Source organism: Cherax quadricarinatus, chromosome 19 (genome assembly GCF_038502225.1).
Source record: "Cherax quadricarinatus isolate ZL_2023a chromosome 19, ASM3850222v1, whole genome shotgun sequence".
Classification (NCBI taxonomy): Eukaryota; Metazoa; Arthropoda; class Malacostraca; order Decapoda; family Parastacidae; genus Cherax; species Cherax quadricarinatus.
The window spans coordinates 2,304,086-2,319,617 of NC_091310.1; the positions used below are offsets into that span (position 1 = coordinate 2,304,086).

General features: G+C 40.7%; 2 protein-coding genes across 2 annotated transcripts in view; both read left to right on the plus strand.

Moving 5' to 3' along the window:
• The window catches only part of LOC138852968 (cell adhesion molecule Dscam1-like), a 454,532-nt gene extending 449,963 nt beyond the window's left edge, over nucleotides 1-4,569 (plus strand). Inside the window, exon 7 of the mRNA XM_070086852.1 lies at nucleotides 4,442-4,569. Coding sequence (XP_069942953.1) covers nucleotides 4,442-4,569 — 128 coding nt within the window. The remainder of the gene's footprint in view (nucleotides 1-4,441) is intronic.
• A 1,402-nt stretch (nucleotides 4,570-5,971) lies between these two features.
• Nucleotides 5,972-15,532, plus strand: part of LOC128688202 (cell adhesion molecule Dscam2-like) — a 297,471-nt gene continuing 287,910 nt past the window's right edge. Inside the window, exons 1-2 of the mRNA XM_070086853.1 lie at nucleotides 5,972-5,998; nucleotides 9,021-9,209. Of these exons, the coding sequence (XP_069942954.1) occupies nucleotides 5,972-5,998; nucleotides 9,021-9,209 (216 nt within the window). The remainder of the gene's footprint in view (nucleotides 5,999-9,020; nucleotides 9,210-15,532) is intronic.

Here is a 15,532-nt window from a genome sequence, read left to right on the forward strand (position 1 = left end):
TCTAGTCCCCCTCGTTCTTCTGGTTCCTCTCATTCTTCCTGTTCCCCTCATTCTTCTTGTTCTCCTCACATTACTTGTTCACCTCAGCTTGATTTTTTCCCCTCACCCTACTGGTTCCTTCACCCTGCTGGTTCCCTCACCCTGCTGGTTCCCTCGCCCTGCTGGTTCCCTCACCCTGCTGGTTCCCTCGCCCTGCTGGTTCTCTCACCCTGCTGGTTCCCTCACCCTACTGGTTCTCTTCACCCTTTTGGTTCCCGTGACTCTTTTGGTTCACATGTAAGTGCTAGTTCCACCTCGCTTGGCTTAAAGAGAGTAAGTACAAATTAGCTATGATTCTCAACTCCGTGTCTGAGCGACAGACGAGAAGCACTTCCAGAGACGCCTTGTTCATAGGGTGGTCAGGCGCATGTTTCCTGAGACCTGAATACAATAGCTTACTTACCACATGTCATAGCCTAAAATAATTACCTAATTGCTCAGTAATTCAGCCCCTGAGCTGCCTCGTCGTGTTTGCAAGGTACTGAGACTTACATTTCCTATACGCGTATTGATATGCAATAAACGACTGCAACCAGCCAGGAATTGAATCTTTCAGCCTACACAAACAATTATTTGTACAGTACAGCCATTCCTAAGAACACTACGTGGAGGTTATTGAGGATGTAATTCCCAAAGAAACTGATTGAACATATTTCTAATTTTTTAACTACTGTTTTCAATAAATGGCAGAACTACATAAATTGTTGAAGATACTGTAGATTTTCCGAAAATACAGTATTTTTTGTATGTAAATTGATGGAATATATTGTAGGTAATAAAAATTAATTTGTAAATAAATAAAGAACCAGCGAAATGGGTGAGCGTCGCTGGGGAGAATCGCCATTGTTTTGAACTGACCAAGAGAAACGTTAGTGAAAATCGGAAGAATTTTCGTCGCTCTAGAGGTTATATTGGGCTTAAAACCTCTCAAATAGGAGCCGAAATTGTTGGAATTGCAGTCCTGCAGAATGTGAGAATTAGGCGACTGGACAGGACTCCGTAATTAGATGGAAACAGGATATTACCACAGCTGAGTGATGTCTATATTTATGTTGAAATTCTGGCCAGTATTTTCTTCATATTTTAGGCAGGGGGTTTTGTGTATTCTCCTTCAATGTATATGTATTCATTTTTTAAATTTAATATACAGTCCACATATTTATATTAATGTTTTACCAGAATTCCTGGTGATGTATATTTGATTTGAAATTAATATAGATCCAGAGTGACTTGTAGAGATATAGATTGTAGTATCAAAGGGGGACATTTTTTCCAACCTAGGTGTCCTAAAATTCCTACATGTTTCTGTAACTTTGATAAAGAATAATTATCTTTGTTACCATTTACTGGTATGTATCTAATGAGATTCATCCAGGTAAATTTAATTTTCCAGATAAATGCTTGTTTTCCCACTGTAGCTACAAGACATTAAGTTTACCATTACTAAAATAAAGTTACTCGGAAAACCATCCAGTCTATTAAATTGTAATTGTTGACGAAAATTGTTATAAATGTAATTATTTACATAAACTATAATAAATGGAATACATATCCCGTGAGTTCGTTAAAAAGTTGTTATTAGGTATCATTCAATCGGTTTCAAAAATTTGCGATAATGAGGAACAGATACATAGAAAATTAGTAAGTTTACTTGCCCGACATTTCTGCGAACGTTACTTGATGTATTCCGGTCGCTGTGAGAAAAACATCACTCTATGTCGTAACCCAAGTTGTGTCTCAGCGCAAATGATTTGAATAGTGCAGAGTACTGCATAATTTGGTAGTGCAGTCGAATATTACCACATTAAGTTTGAAACTGCTTAAGTAACACTATCAAGTTATGAGCATGGATATGTTGAAGCTAAACAGATGTGACACTCAGAAATTATTGCATGACAAGCGGTATTTCAATTTATCCAATTTCGTCAGAAAAAAAGTAGACCGGGACCCACACAGGCCAAAATGAAACCAAAATTTTCTTCAAGAAAGACTGATCAGTTTTAAACAAAGTAAATAAAGTGTATATGGAAACAAGCACTATGTAAACATAGAAAATATATCATACGATTGTTTAACAATAGTCTAGAGGACACACAGACGCTACTGACACATTCTGTAGAACAATATTAAGTTGATAACCAAATAAAGTCACACACGAGAATTATTTCTGATTAAAAGAGACATTTTCCAAATATTTTGCTGATACCAATTATATTAATAACATTGGCACATAATTTATACAGCTTAACATCAAAATTTTGCTTCCTGTGAGGAAGACACAGCCTAAACCCATGAATCGTTCCATTTCGTACGATGCATCAGCTGTTATATAAGTATCTCCACTCCATCTCTGAGTTACTGATGTTACGTACTGAATTTACAGAACATACCTGGATATGTGTAACATACATGTCAATATATATATATATATATATATATATATATATATATATATATATATATATATATATATATATATATATATATATATATATATATATATATATATATATATATATATATATATATATATATATATATATATATATATATGCAAGGAATTCGCGAGAGCAGGCGAAATATACACAAACATTGATCTCTGGCTGAAGGAGACTCGAACCTACGAACCTAAGGTTCGTAGGTTCGAGTCTCCTTCAGCCAGAGATCAGTGTTTGTATATATATATATATATATATATATATATATATATTATATATATATATACATATATATATACATATATATATACATATATATATATATATATATATATATATACTGCACGAATATGACAGTATTCTGAGGCAGATTTTTACGAAAGTACTTAACCTTACTCTAGAAGACGGGCAGTGGAACCAAGCTACACTTCCAGTCAGACTAGGAGGCATTGGTGTCCGCAAGTCATCACAGATTGCGTTACCTGCTTTTCTGTCCTCGTGTATTGCATCCAGAGAGCTTGTAGCAGCGATTCTCCCTGAACATCTTAGGGACAAGATTGGAGCCCAGGACCAAAAATTCATTGACGGAGCAATGATCTGGGATAATCTAACGGGCTCAGAAACCAGACCTGCTCCCCCCAACAACTACAAACAATCGCACTGGGATGGTCCAATAGTGGAAAATATAGCCTCAACGATGCTTCAGAGTGTGTCAGGGAAGGATAGAGCCCGCCTGCTGGCAGTGAGAGCCCCTCATGCTGGGGACTTTCTGTTGGCTGTTCCCAACTCCAGCCTTGGCACACGCCTCGACCCACAGACCATCCGCATCGGTGTTGCCCTTCGACTTGCCGCCCCTATTCTCGCCGAACACAGGTGTATTTGTGGCAGTGAAGCAGCAGACCGATTCGGGTACCATGGTCTTGTGTGCCGTAAATCCGAGGGAAAGATTGCAAGACATGAGGAGGTTAATAACATTATCAAGAGGAGCCTCACAACAGCTGGATGCCCAGCAGTAAGGGAGCCACCCCAACTATGCAGATCTGATGGCAGCCAGAAGCGTCCAGATGGTATCACCCTTCAAGCCTGGACAGATGGGAAGCAGGTGGTGTGGGACTATACATGTGCATCTACCTTGGCTGATACCTATCTCCAATACACCAGGGAGGAAGGAGGGGCAGCTGCCAGCTTTAGGGAGTCCCAAAAGTCTAGAAAATATGGAGAACTTGCCCATCATTATATGTTTGTTCCCATAGGCTCAGAGACCCTTGGCTCATGGGGAAAGAGTGCATCTAATTTCCTTAAGGAGCTGGGAAAAAGACTCATCAGGGTAACTAGGGATCCCAGGGCAGCTAGTTTTCTGTTCCAGCGGCTCAGCGCGGCTGTTCAAAGGGGTAATGCATGCTGCATTTTGGGCACACGCCCCAGCTCTGAGGAGCTGGATGAGATTTTCGCCTTATAATCGGTGATACACACGTAACAACATGTATATATATATATATATATGTATGTATATATATATATATATATATATATATATATATGTATATATGTATGTATATATATATATATATATATATATATATATATATATATATATATATATATATATATGCCACCTTTATATCAACAATGTATCTCTTAAATCTTCTGTGCCATATTATGTAATAAAATATTCCTATTGGTAAAAAAAAAAATAGTTTAAAAGATGGGGTGGTAGGGGAAGTGGAATATTCAAATGGCTTCAGGAAGAAATCCAAATATTCTTCCTTGAAGCCTTTTTATCCACTTCTCCGAGGCTATGGGTCCCACAATTTACACCAGAGGTGGACCCCATCATATATAAAAAATATATATATATATATATATATATATATTACTTCTTTTATCGTATATTTGTAATATCATTAATTAACAAAGATGTGGAAGAATTGTATACACCTAACATTGTCTCCTGACCTGGTTAGCGGCGCCGCTGACAGACTCTCCCCCAAGGATGGACCCAGAGCTGACGAGGATGTTAGAGGTGGTAGACGGCCATCCCTTCACTATCCCCTGCCTCGCCCACGCCCACCCTCCTCCACACTACAGGTGAGTTAGTCTCGCCCACGCCCACCCTTCTCCACACTATAGGTGAGTTAGTCTCGCCCACGCCCACCCTCCTCCACACTACAGGTGAGTTACTCTCACCCACGCCCACCCTCCTTCACACTACAGGTGAGCCTCGCCCACGCCCACCCTCCTCCACACTACAGGCGAGTTAGTCTCGCCCACGCCCACCCTCCTCCACACTACAGGTGAGTTAGTCTCGCCCACGCCCACCCTCCTCCACACTACAGGTGAGTTACTCTCACCCACGCCCACCCTCCTTCACACTACAGGTGAGTCTCGCCCACGCCCACCCTCCTCCACACTACAGGCGAGTTAGTCTCGCCCACGCCCACCCTCCTCCACACTACAGGTGAGTTAGTCTCGCCCACGCCCACCCTCCTCCACACTACAGGTGAGTTACTCTCACTCACGCCCACCCTCCTCCACACTACAGGCGAGTTAGTCTCGCCCACGCCCACCCTCCTCCACACTACAGGTAAGTTAGTCTCGCCCACGCCCACCCTCCTCCACACTACAGGTGAGTTACTCTCACCCACGCCCACCCTCCTCCACACTACAGGCGAGTTAATCTCGCCCACGCCCACCCTCCTCCACACTACATGTGAGTTAGTCTCGCCCACGCCCACCCTCCTCCACACTACAGGTGAGTTACTCTCACCCACGCCCACCCTCCTCCACACTACAGGCGAGTTAGTCTCGCCCACGCCCACTCTCCTCCACATTACAGGTGAGTTAGTCTCGCCCACGCCCACCCTCCTCCACACTACAGGCGAGTTAGTCTCGCCCACGCCCACCCTCCTCCACACTACAGGTGAGTTACTCTCACCCACGCCCACCCTCCTCCACACTACAGGTGAGTTAGTCTCGCCCACGCCCACCCTCCTCCACACTACAGTTGAGTTACTCTCACCCACGTCCACCCTCCTCCACACTACAGGCGAGTTAGTCTCGCCCACGCCCACCCTCCTCCACATTACAGGTGAGTTAGTTTCGCCCACGCCCACCCTTCCTCCATACTACAGGTGAATTAGTCTCGCCCACGCTCTCTCCACTATCCCCTCTACACAACAAGTTTTTCAGCCTCGACTTTGCTCACCCTCTTCAGCCTCATTCCTTCTCATTCCCCTTCACATTACAAGTGCGTCACCCTCGCTCACGCTCTCTCTCTCTACAACACAGGAATGTCAGTCTTGCCGACGCTCACCCATTCCAAATTATAGGTACATCAGACTTGCCCATACACACCCACTCCACACAACAAGTGCAACAACCTCGCCCACAATAAACCCCTCCACTAGCTGATACCATAAATTTATTACCGGTTATAACAAATCCACTTTAAATCTCTACCCTAACTTACAGAAACCAACACATAAATCTGCAAGATGTATTTGTGTCACCGCGCTACCCAAGTAAGGTATCCCGGTGGTGCGTAACTCAGTTGTACCTCACTGAAAGTGAAAACAGTAGTGTAGTTGAATTTAACATTGGAGACTTGAAGGGGAATCATGAACATTCCACAAATTATCTCATGTAATTAGTATCCCAGGTTCTTTAATTAAAATTGACAAAATACGATACACAGAAAAACGTAAATTCTATCTAGTACAATAAAAGACCAGATTTAAAAGTTTAAAACGAAGCTGAAAAGGAATTTGTAGTTCTCACATAGATCAAAATTCATAATACACTAACACTTAGTTTAAAGCCGCTCAGAAGTTGCATTATTAAGTTACTGTTGTAGTAAGGTTGAAGTCAATTGTTTAATTAAGGAACTCACAAATTATCTTATTGAAACATGCGTTTCAGTTTTCCTAGTCTCGTCTTTTAAAAGAACGCAAATTGTGACCTAAGCAGGTCAAAATCAATCCCATTTTTTTTCTCTAAGATTGATCAACGATTCAAAGTTTAGTAATCTTTATTTAGCCTTAGGATAGGTGACATAAATTTAATACAGTGGGCAACAGGGTAAGTAGACGTCACGGATACATTACAAAAATTTCAAGATTATCTACCCATGGGTAACTCAGTAACATCAGACACTGATATCTGATCAGCAGAGACATTCTCCAGGTATTTCACGGAGCACAATATGTTGAATAAAACTGGTAAATTAAAACTTACACAACCCAAAATCAAGAAGAAGCTTAATCTGAAGAAAACAACACTTAAGCTTAAAGCTGACCAGAAGATGCATCCTTCATCTAAAGCTTAGAACCTAACACTGTCAAACTTATTAACTAGATTAGAAAATTATGAAGGATGAAACTACACAGTCTAAACCCCTAAACAGTTTCTTTCCCGTCATAACATGCATCTGGTATTGATGACTGATGTTTAGGAGGAAAACCATCGTCCATCCCTTATGGTTTTAGAGCTTATTTTAACTATAATAAAAAGTTCAGGTGGCATACTCCAGAAACAGTACTGCTGTATCATTTCGAAATTAAACGGCACCTTACACACTACCTAAAATTACCAATATTACACCAAGTTCGCAACACAAGTGGTTTAGGTTTAAAGCCAACTAGAAGCTGGTTTCTTAGGTAAATACTTGCAAACCAAGAGTGGGTGTGGTTTATATTTGCATCGGAAGGCATCAGGACTTTAGATGTGGCTGTGGTGAATGTGGAGGCAGGGTGTACAGGAATGGGGAGGCAGGGTGTACAGGAATGGGGAGGCAGGGTGTACAGGAATGGGGAGGCAGGGTGTACAGGAATGGGGAGGCAGGGTGTACAGGAATGGGGAGGCAGGGTGTACAGGAATGGGGAGGCAGGGTGTACAGGAATGGGGAGGCAGGGTGTACAGGAATGGGGAGGCAGGGTGTACAGGAATGGGGAGGCAGGGTGTACAAGAATGGGGAGGCAGGGTGTACAGGAATGGGGGGGCAGGGTGTACACGAATGGGGAGGCAGGGTGTACAGGAATGGGGAGGCAGGGTGTACAAGAATGGGGAGGCAGGGTGTACAAGAATGGGGAAGCAGGGTGTACAAGAATGGGGAGGCAGGGTGTACACGAAATGGGTCCGTACATTCTAATTGTTCCACGAACCTTCCCCAGTCATAGTTAACTATAGTATAAAATTTGAAGCTGATCGGATAAAGCGTTCCTAAGTTGAAAACGAAAGTTAAGCTGGAACTTAGTTGAAGACATGGAAACTATAATTACAAGTAATAATTGGTGCCTCCAACTCCTGCCTCACCAATTACTTAACTGAAATTTGACATATGAAAAACTGTTACTTGTCAAGTTAACTCCGTTACCAGAGTTAAGGACCAAGAAATTCTGAACGATTCTTGCTGAACCTGAGTCTAATTCTCACGGCAAAATTTTTAAGTTTTGTAACATTCAAGATTAATTAGACACATGTGCAACACTTGGACTTCTTCATTGTGGAAACGTTTCGCCACACAGTCCAATTCGAAGAAGAATAGTGAAGATCAGGAGACTGAGGTAATGAGTCCCCAAGCCTGGACTCGAAGTAATCAGTCCATCATGGAATCCAGGCTGAGGAACTGATTATCAAATCTACTTCTGATTTTCACTATTTTTCGTAATGGATTGTGTGACGAAACGTTTCCTCATTAAAGATACCTAAGTGTTGCACATGTGTCTAATTTATCAACCTGTCTGTTCTCTGAACCATTTATCGACGTAACTATTACGGTCAATGACTTTTCTGCTAAAGAATGTCTTTACAGACAGACCTATGGTAGTGTAGTGGGAACTCTGGAGGTCTAATCATAGTCAATTTGTTTATGGAATAATCTGAAACTTAATAATTAATACAGACTTTACTTACTGACCAGAAAGAGGAAGATATTTCAGTTTGTCTAAGGTGACAACTTTTTCAGACCATCTTAGACAAATTATTTTTAACGTTCAAATAATTTCGAATACACTGAGAAATACAAGGTAATCGTCATTACCTTGGTTCTAATTACTACTTAACATATCATGAACAAGTGGAAATATCCGTTGTATCTTCTGTGTTGTGTGCTATCCAAGTTTCATAGATGAAAATAAAACAGAACTGTTTTCAGAGATCAAAATTAGCAATAGCAAAAAAAAAAATTTAATAACATATTTTGCTACCAGAAAGTCATCTTATACAGTTAAGATGCCTGATATGAATGACTCACGGAATCGTAATGACACGATTGCAAACAAACCATACCATGGGTGGGGTTAGAACCCACGATCAGAGAGTCATAAAACTCCAGACCGACGCGTTAACCCCTGGGCCAGCTGGCCCAGTTAATATTTAAGTAAATGTATGATGTACTGATGTGACATTAGTGGTATAATCACAGTAGCAGAACTGTAGTCACAAGTAAGTCCAGTGACAATGTTGAGAAAGATGTGTACTTGTCTCCCACCTACCAATATGCCACAAACAGGTAGAATGTTGAATAAAGTACATTATGAACAATAGGAGATATTAGAACAGGTAGTGAAAGCAGTGCTGTGTTCTATCGGGCCCGTGACTATTGTGCACGTGACTATCGTGGACGTGACTATCGTGGACGTGACTATTGTGCACGTGACTATCGTGGACGTGACTATCGTGGACGTGACTATCGTGGACGTGACTATCGTGGACGTGACTATCGTGGACGTGACTGTAACATCAATATAGAGAGACATTGAAGAGTAATTCTGTGTCTGCTTCAAACATTCAACGAGATAATTCTTGGTAAATGGACATGTGTTGCACAACTAAAGAGACATTTCCTTTCAGCAACGTTTCCTCCCTACAACAGCATTGTCAAGCCGGAGAGCGAAACGTTGCCAAATTGTCTCATTAGTAACAAATATGTGTTCTCTACCTATCATATTGTTATTACAAAGAACTGCATACACTTATGCATATGTGTAAATGTATGTCTGTAAGAATGTACTGTCTGCATTTACATATGTCGTGCCGAATATGTAAAACACACACACACACACACACACACACACACACACACACACACAAATATATATATATATATATATATATATATATATATATATATATATATAGATGTATATATATGTCGTGCCGAATAGGCAGAACTTGCGATCTTGGCTTAAATAGCAACGCTCATCTTGCCATATAGGACAAGTGAAAATTTGTGTATGCAATAATTTCGCCAAAATCATTCTGAACCTAACGAAAAAAATATATTTCACTGTGTTTGTTTAGTGTTAAATTACTGTAAACAAATCTAAAATATATTTAGTTGGGTTAGGCTAAAATAAATTGTTCTCGTTATAATAAGGTTAGGTAAGTTTTCTAAGATTCTTTTGGAGCAAAATTAAAATTTTTTACATTAACATTAATGAAAAAAATATATCTTTAAACATATAAGAGAAATTTATAGAAAGGATATAATTTTAAATGAGTTCTTGCTAATTGACCAGTTTTACATATTCGGCATATATATATATATATATATATATATATATATATATATATATATATATATATATATATATATATATATATATATACGAAACTGGGATGCTTGAATGTGCGTGGATGTAGTGCGGATGACAAGAAACAGATGATTGCTGATGTTATGAAGGAAAAGTTGGATGTCCTGGCTCTAAGCGAAACAAAGCTGAAGGGGGTAAGGGAGTTTCGGTGGGAGGAAATAAATGGAATTAAATCTGGAGTATCTAAGAGAGTTAGAGCTAAGGAATGGGTAGCAATAATGTTGAAGGATCAGTTATGGAAGGAGAAAAGAGAATATGAATGTGTAAAGTCAAGGATTATATGGATTAAAGTAAAGGTTGGATGCGAAAAATGGGTCATAATAAGCGTGTATGCACCTGGAGAAGAGGAATGTAGAGGAGGGAGAGAGATTTTGGAAGATGTTAAGTGAATGTATAGGAACCTTTGAACCAAGTGAGAGAGTAATTGTGGTAGGGGACCTGAATGCTAAAGTAGGAGAAACTTTTAGAGAGGGTGTGGTAGGTAAGTTTGGGGTGCCAGGTGTAAATGATAATGGGAGCCCTTTGATTGAACTTTGTATAGAAAGGGGTTTAGTTATAGGTAATACATATTTTAAGAAAAAGAGGATAAATAAGTATACAAGATATGATGTAGGGCGAAATGACAGTAGTTTGTTGGATTATGTATTGGTAGATAAAAGACTTTTGAGTAGACTTCAGGATGTACATGTTTATAGAGGGGCCACAGATATATCAGATCACTTTTTAGTTGTAGCTATACTGAGAGTAAAAGGTAGATGGGATACAAGGAGAATAGAAGCATCAGGGAAAAGAAATGTGAAGGTTTATGAACTAAAAGAGGAGGCAGTTAGGTTAAGATATAAACAGCTATTGGAGGATAGATGGGCTAATGAGAGCATAGGCAATGGGGTCGAAGAGGTATGGGGTAGGTTTAAAAATGTAGTGTTAGAGTGCTCAGCAGAAGTTTGTGGTTACAGGAAAGTGGGTGCGGGAGGGAAGAGGAGCGATTGGTGGAATGATGATGTAAAGAGAGTAGTAAAGGAGAAAAAGTTAGCATATGAGAAGTTTTTACAAAGTAGAAGTGATGCAAGGAGGGAAGAGTATATGGAGAAAAAGAGAAAGTTTAAGAGAGTGCTGAAGCAATGAAAAAAGAGAGCAAATGAGAGAGTGGGTGAGATGTTATCAACAAATTTTGTTGAAAATAAGAAAAAGTTTTGGAGTAAGATTAACAAGTTAAGGAAGCCTAGGGAACAAATGGATTTGTCAGTTAAAAATAGGAGAGGAGAGTTATTAAATGGAGAATTAGAGGTATTGGGAAGATGGAGGGAATATTTTGAGGAATTGTTAAATGTTGATGAAGATAGGGAAGCTGTGATTTCATGTATAGGGCAAGGAGGAATAAAATCGTGTAGGAGTGAGGAAGATCCAGTTGTGAGTGTGGGGAAAGTTCGTGAGGCAGTAGGTAAAATGAAAGGGGGTAAGGCAGCTGGGATTGATGGGATAAAGATATAAATGTTAAAAGCAGGTGGGATGTAGTTTTGGAGTGGTTGGTGTTATTATTTAATAAATGTATGGAAGAGGGTAAGGTACCTAGGGATTGGCAGAGAGCATGCATAATTCCTTTGTATAATGGCAAAGGGGACAAAAGAGAGTGCAAAAATTATAGGGGGATAAGTCTGTTGAGTACACCTGGTAAAGTGTATGGTAGAGTAATTATTGAATGAATTAAAAGTAAGACGGAGAATAGGATAGCAGATGAACAAGGAGGCTTTAGGGAAGGTAGGGGGTGTGTGGGCCAGGTGTTTACAGTGAAACATATAAGTGAACATTATTTAGATAAGGCTAAAGAGGTTTTTGTGGCATTTATAGATTTGGAAAAGGCGTATGACAGGGTGGATAGGGGGGCAATGTGGCAGATGTTGCAGGTGTATGGTATAGGAGGTAGGTTACTGAAAGCAGTGAAGAGTTTTTACGAGGATAGTGAGGCTCAAGTTAGAGTAAATAGGAAAGAGGGAGATTATTTCCCAGTAAAAGTAGGCCTTAGACAAGTATGTGTGATGTAACCGTGGTTGTTTAATATATTTATAGATGGGGTTGTAAGAGAAGTAAATGCGAGGGTCTTGACAAGAGGCGTGGAGTTAAAAGATAAAGAATCACACATAAAGTGGGAGTTGTCACAGTTGCTCTTTTCTGATGACACTGTGCTCTTGGGAGATTCTGAAGAGAAGTTGCAGAGGTTGGTGGATGAATTTGGTAGGGTAAGTAAAAGAAGAAAATTAAAAGTGAATACAGGAAAGAGTAAGGGTATGAGGATAACAAAAAGATTAGGTGATGAAAGATTGGATATCGGATTGGAAGGAGAGAGTATGGAGGAGGTGAATGTATTCAGATATTTGGGAGTGGACGTGTCAGCGGGTGGGTCTATGAAAGATGAGGTGAATCATAGAATTGATGAGGGGGAAAGGGTGAGCGGTGCACTTAGGAGTCTGTGGAGACAAAGAACTTTGTCCTTGGAGGCAAAGAGGGGAATGTATGAGAGTATAGTTTTACCCACGCTCGTATAAGGGTGTGAAACATGGGTGATGAATGTTGCAGCGAGGAGAAGGCTGGAGACAGTGGAGATGTCATGTCTGAGGGCAATGTGTGGTGTGAATATAATGCAGAGAATTCGTAGTTTGGTAGTTAGGAGGAGGTGCGGTATTACCAAAACTGTTGTCCAGAGGGCTGAGGAAGGGTTGTTGAGGTGGTTCGGACATGTAGAGAGAACTGAGCGAAACAGAATGACTTCAAGAGTGTATCAGTCTGTAGTGGAAGGAAGGCGGGGTAGGGGTCGGCCAAGGAAAGGTTGGAGAGAGGGGGCAAAGGAGGTTTTGTGTGCGAGGGGCTTGGACTTACAGTGGGCATGCGTGAGCGTGTTTGATAGGAGTGAATGGAGACAAATGGTTTTTAATACTTGACGTGCTGTTGGAGTGTGAGCAAAGTAACATTTATGAAGGGATTCAGGGAAACCGGCAGGCCGGACTTGAGTCGTGGAGATGGGAAGTACAGTGCCTGCACTCTGAAGGAGGGGTGTTAATGTTGCAGTTTAAAAACTGTAGTGTAAAGCACCCTTCTGGCAAGACAGTGATGGAGTGAATGATGGTGAAAGTGTTTCTTTTTCGGGCCACCCTGCCTTGGTGGGAAACGGCCCGTGTATTAATAAAAATATAAAAAGCGAGTTTTCATTTTTTTTTCAAAATTGCCTTTTTTTCGGTTGTATTAGTTTCAAATTTTGATCCATAATTTTAAAAGGAATAAAATAATATTTTGTGTTTTTAAGATATTCCAATTTGATTAAAAAATCTAAAGATTCAGAGTTTAGAAAATAAATATTTATCGCATTGACAAACACAAAGTGAATGGGTCATGAACGTAATGATTACCTGGAAATAAAATTGTAACACTTGTGTGTGTAAGATTGTCAAGTTTACTCTTTCCTGCTTGAATTATGCTTTGTTAGTTTTGTGAAGCCATTCCACTATTTTGGGAGTCGCCTCTATAACTTCGGTCATGGGTCACCTGCACACGCTAATAGTTGCTAGAATCTGATCCTCTCCACCCTGCATTTGCTTTTAAAATTTGACGCCAGTTACATGAGAAATTCTTGAGTTATGAGCAAGAGAAAGTAAATAAGTAGGAGGGAAAACAATATCGGACAACCGTTTAAAAATTTAGGTATGAGCAGTGTATGACCCACTAGGGTCATACACTGCTGTTACCTAAATGCAGACATATCACTTTCAGCTACTTAAATGAGTGCCGTTACTTGTCTATGAATTCCGCAAAGTGTTTACCATCCGGGTGAGGAAAATAGATTTATGTTGGTAGGGCCTCGCTAAGGCGTTGTCTTCACCAGATGCGATGTAATTGATTGGCTGAGCTCAGTGAATGGTGTTGGAAGTGCGGCGAGATAGATCGTCTTACCAGCCCAACAAACATATCTTGTGGGGGTTAGAGTTCCATTAGTTGAAGCCAAGAGGATCTACCATCATCCCCGAATTCTCGTCTCTCTCTCTCACCTGCGAAAATTTGCATACGTATCCTCTTCATATATTCCATCCCATCTTTAACGTACGCCTCTTCCTCCTCCTCTCTTCTCTCTCTCTCTCTCTCTCTCTCTCTCTCTCTCTCTCTCTCTCTCTCTCTCTCTCTCTCTCTCTCTCTCTTTTCAACGGGTTCAACAAGATTTGGTTTAGAATTCCTGACTTAATTTACAAGCTAAAAGCTGTTACCTACATCAGCTCATTTGAAACCCTTATATTATTATGAGATACACAGATAAGGGACAGGATGAAGTTAGAGCCATGTGTGGGCCAGTGATTTCATTTGGACATCTGACTTTATTTCATTGATGTCAATATACTGTGGCGAACCTGTTTCAGACACCTGTTATCCTAGGAATCTCTGATGACGTAATGTTCTTGAGAAGGGTACAGTCAGAGTGCAGTTGCGATTTGCTACCCGTCTTGTTTTGTAGAAGCTCACTTCTCGCTGCTCCTCGGAGTGGAGCCGAGTGTGGTAATTTGACAGTGTTGTACTTGTACATAACAGTAAGGCCACCGACATCCCTCCTGTTTTGAAGGCTCTACTGAAATAACTGATCTATCCAGGCTGAGTCCAGACGAATGATGAGCCGTCTTGCTTTGTTCTCTATTCTGTCAAGAAGTCGCAGATGAGATGGATGACAGGCATTTCAAGAAAGTGGAACATATTCAAGGTATGAGCATATTTGTGCCTCATACAGAATCTTGTAACCTCTGCTATCGAGCATATGCGAGGAACGTATAAGTGCAATAAGCTTCCTTGTCGCTTTGTACGATCTGCAACGTGGTTCTTCATGACCAATCTGGAGTCATATTTCACCTCGAGGATATCAACTTCGGCTCCAGGTACCAACACTTCCCCATTCTCTTCTCTCTCTCTCTCTCTCTCTCTCTCTCTCTCTCTCTCTCTCTCTCTCTCTCTCTCTCTCTCTCTCTCTCTCTCTCTCTCTCTCTCTCTCTCTCTCTCTCTCTCTCTCTCCATATACGTACAAATATACGTCGTGCTGAATAAACCAAACCGGCGAATTTGGCATAAAAAGCAAAAGTGCTTTTAAGCCATGAAACTGGCAGGTCTTGAACCCGCACTTCGAGAGTCGTAAAACTCCAGACCAGATGGCCACAATAAGATTCATCCAACTAAGCATATTTATACACCATAGGAAGGTTAGCATAGGCACCGTGGTATAATTTGTTTACAATCGTGTCATTGCGATTTCTTGAGTCAAGATTACGACTTCTAGGGGACATGAGCTAGTGTTCGTCACGGGAACGCCGGCGGGAGCTTCATTTGTAAAAGCTTGCATTTGTGGTCACAGTGGTGCCTATGCCAACCTTCCTATGGTGTATAAATATACCTAGTTGGATGAATCATATTGTAGCCAGCTGGCCCAGTGGCTAAAGC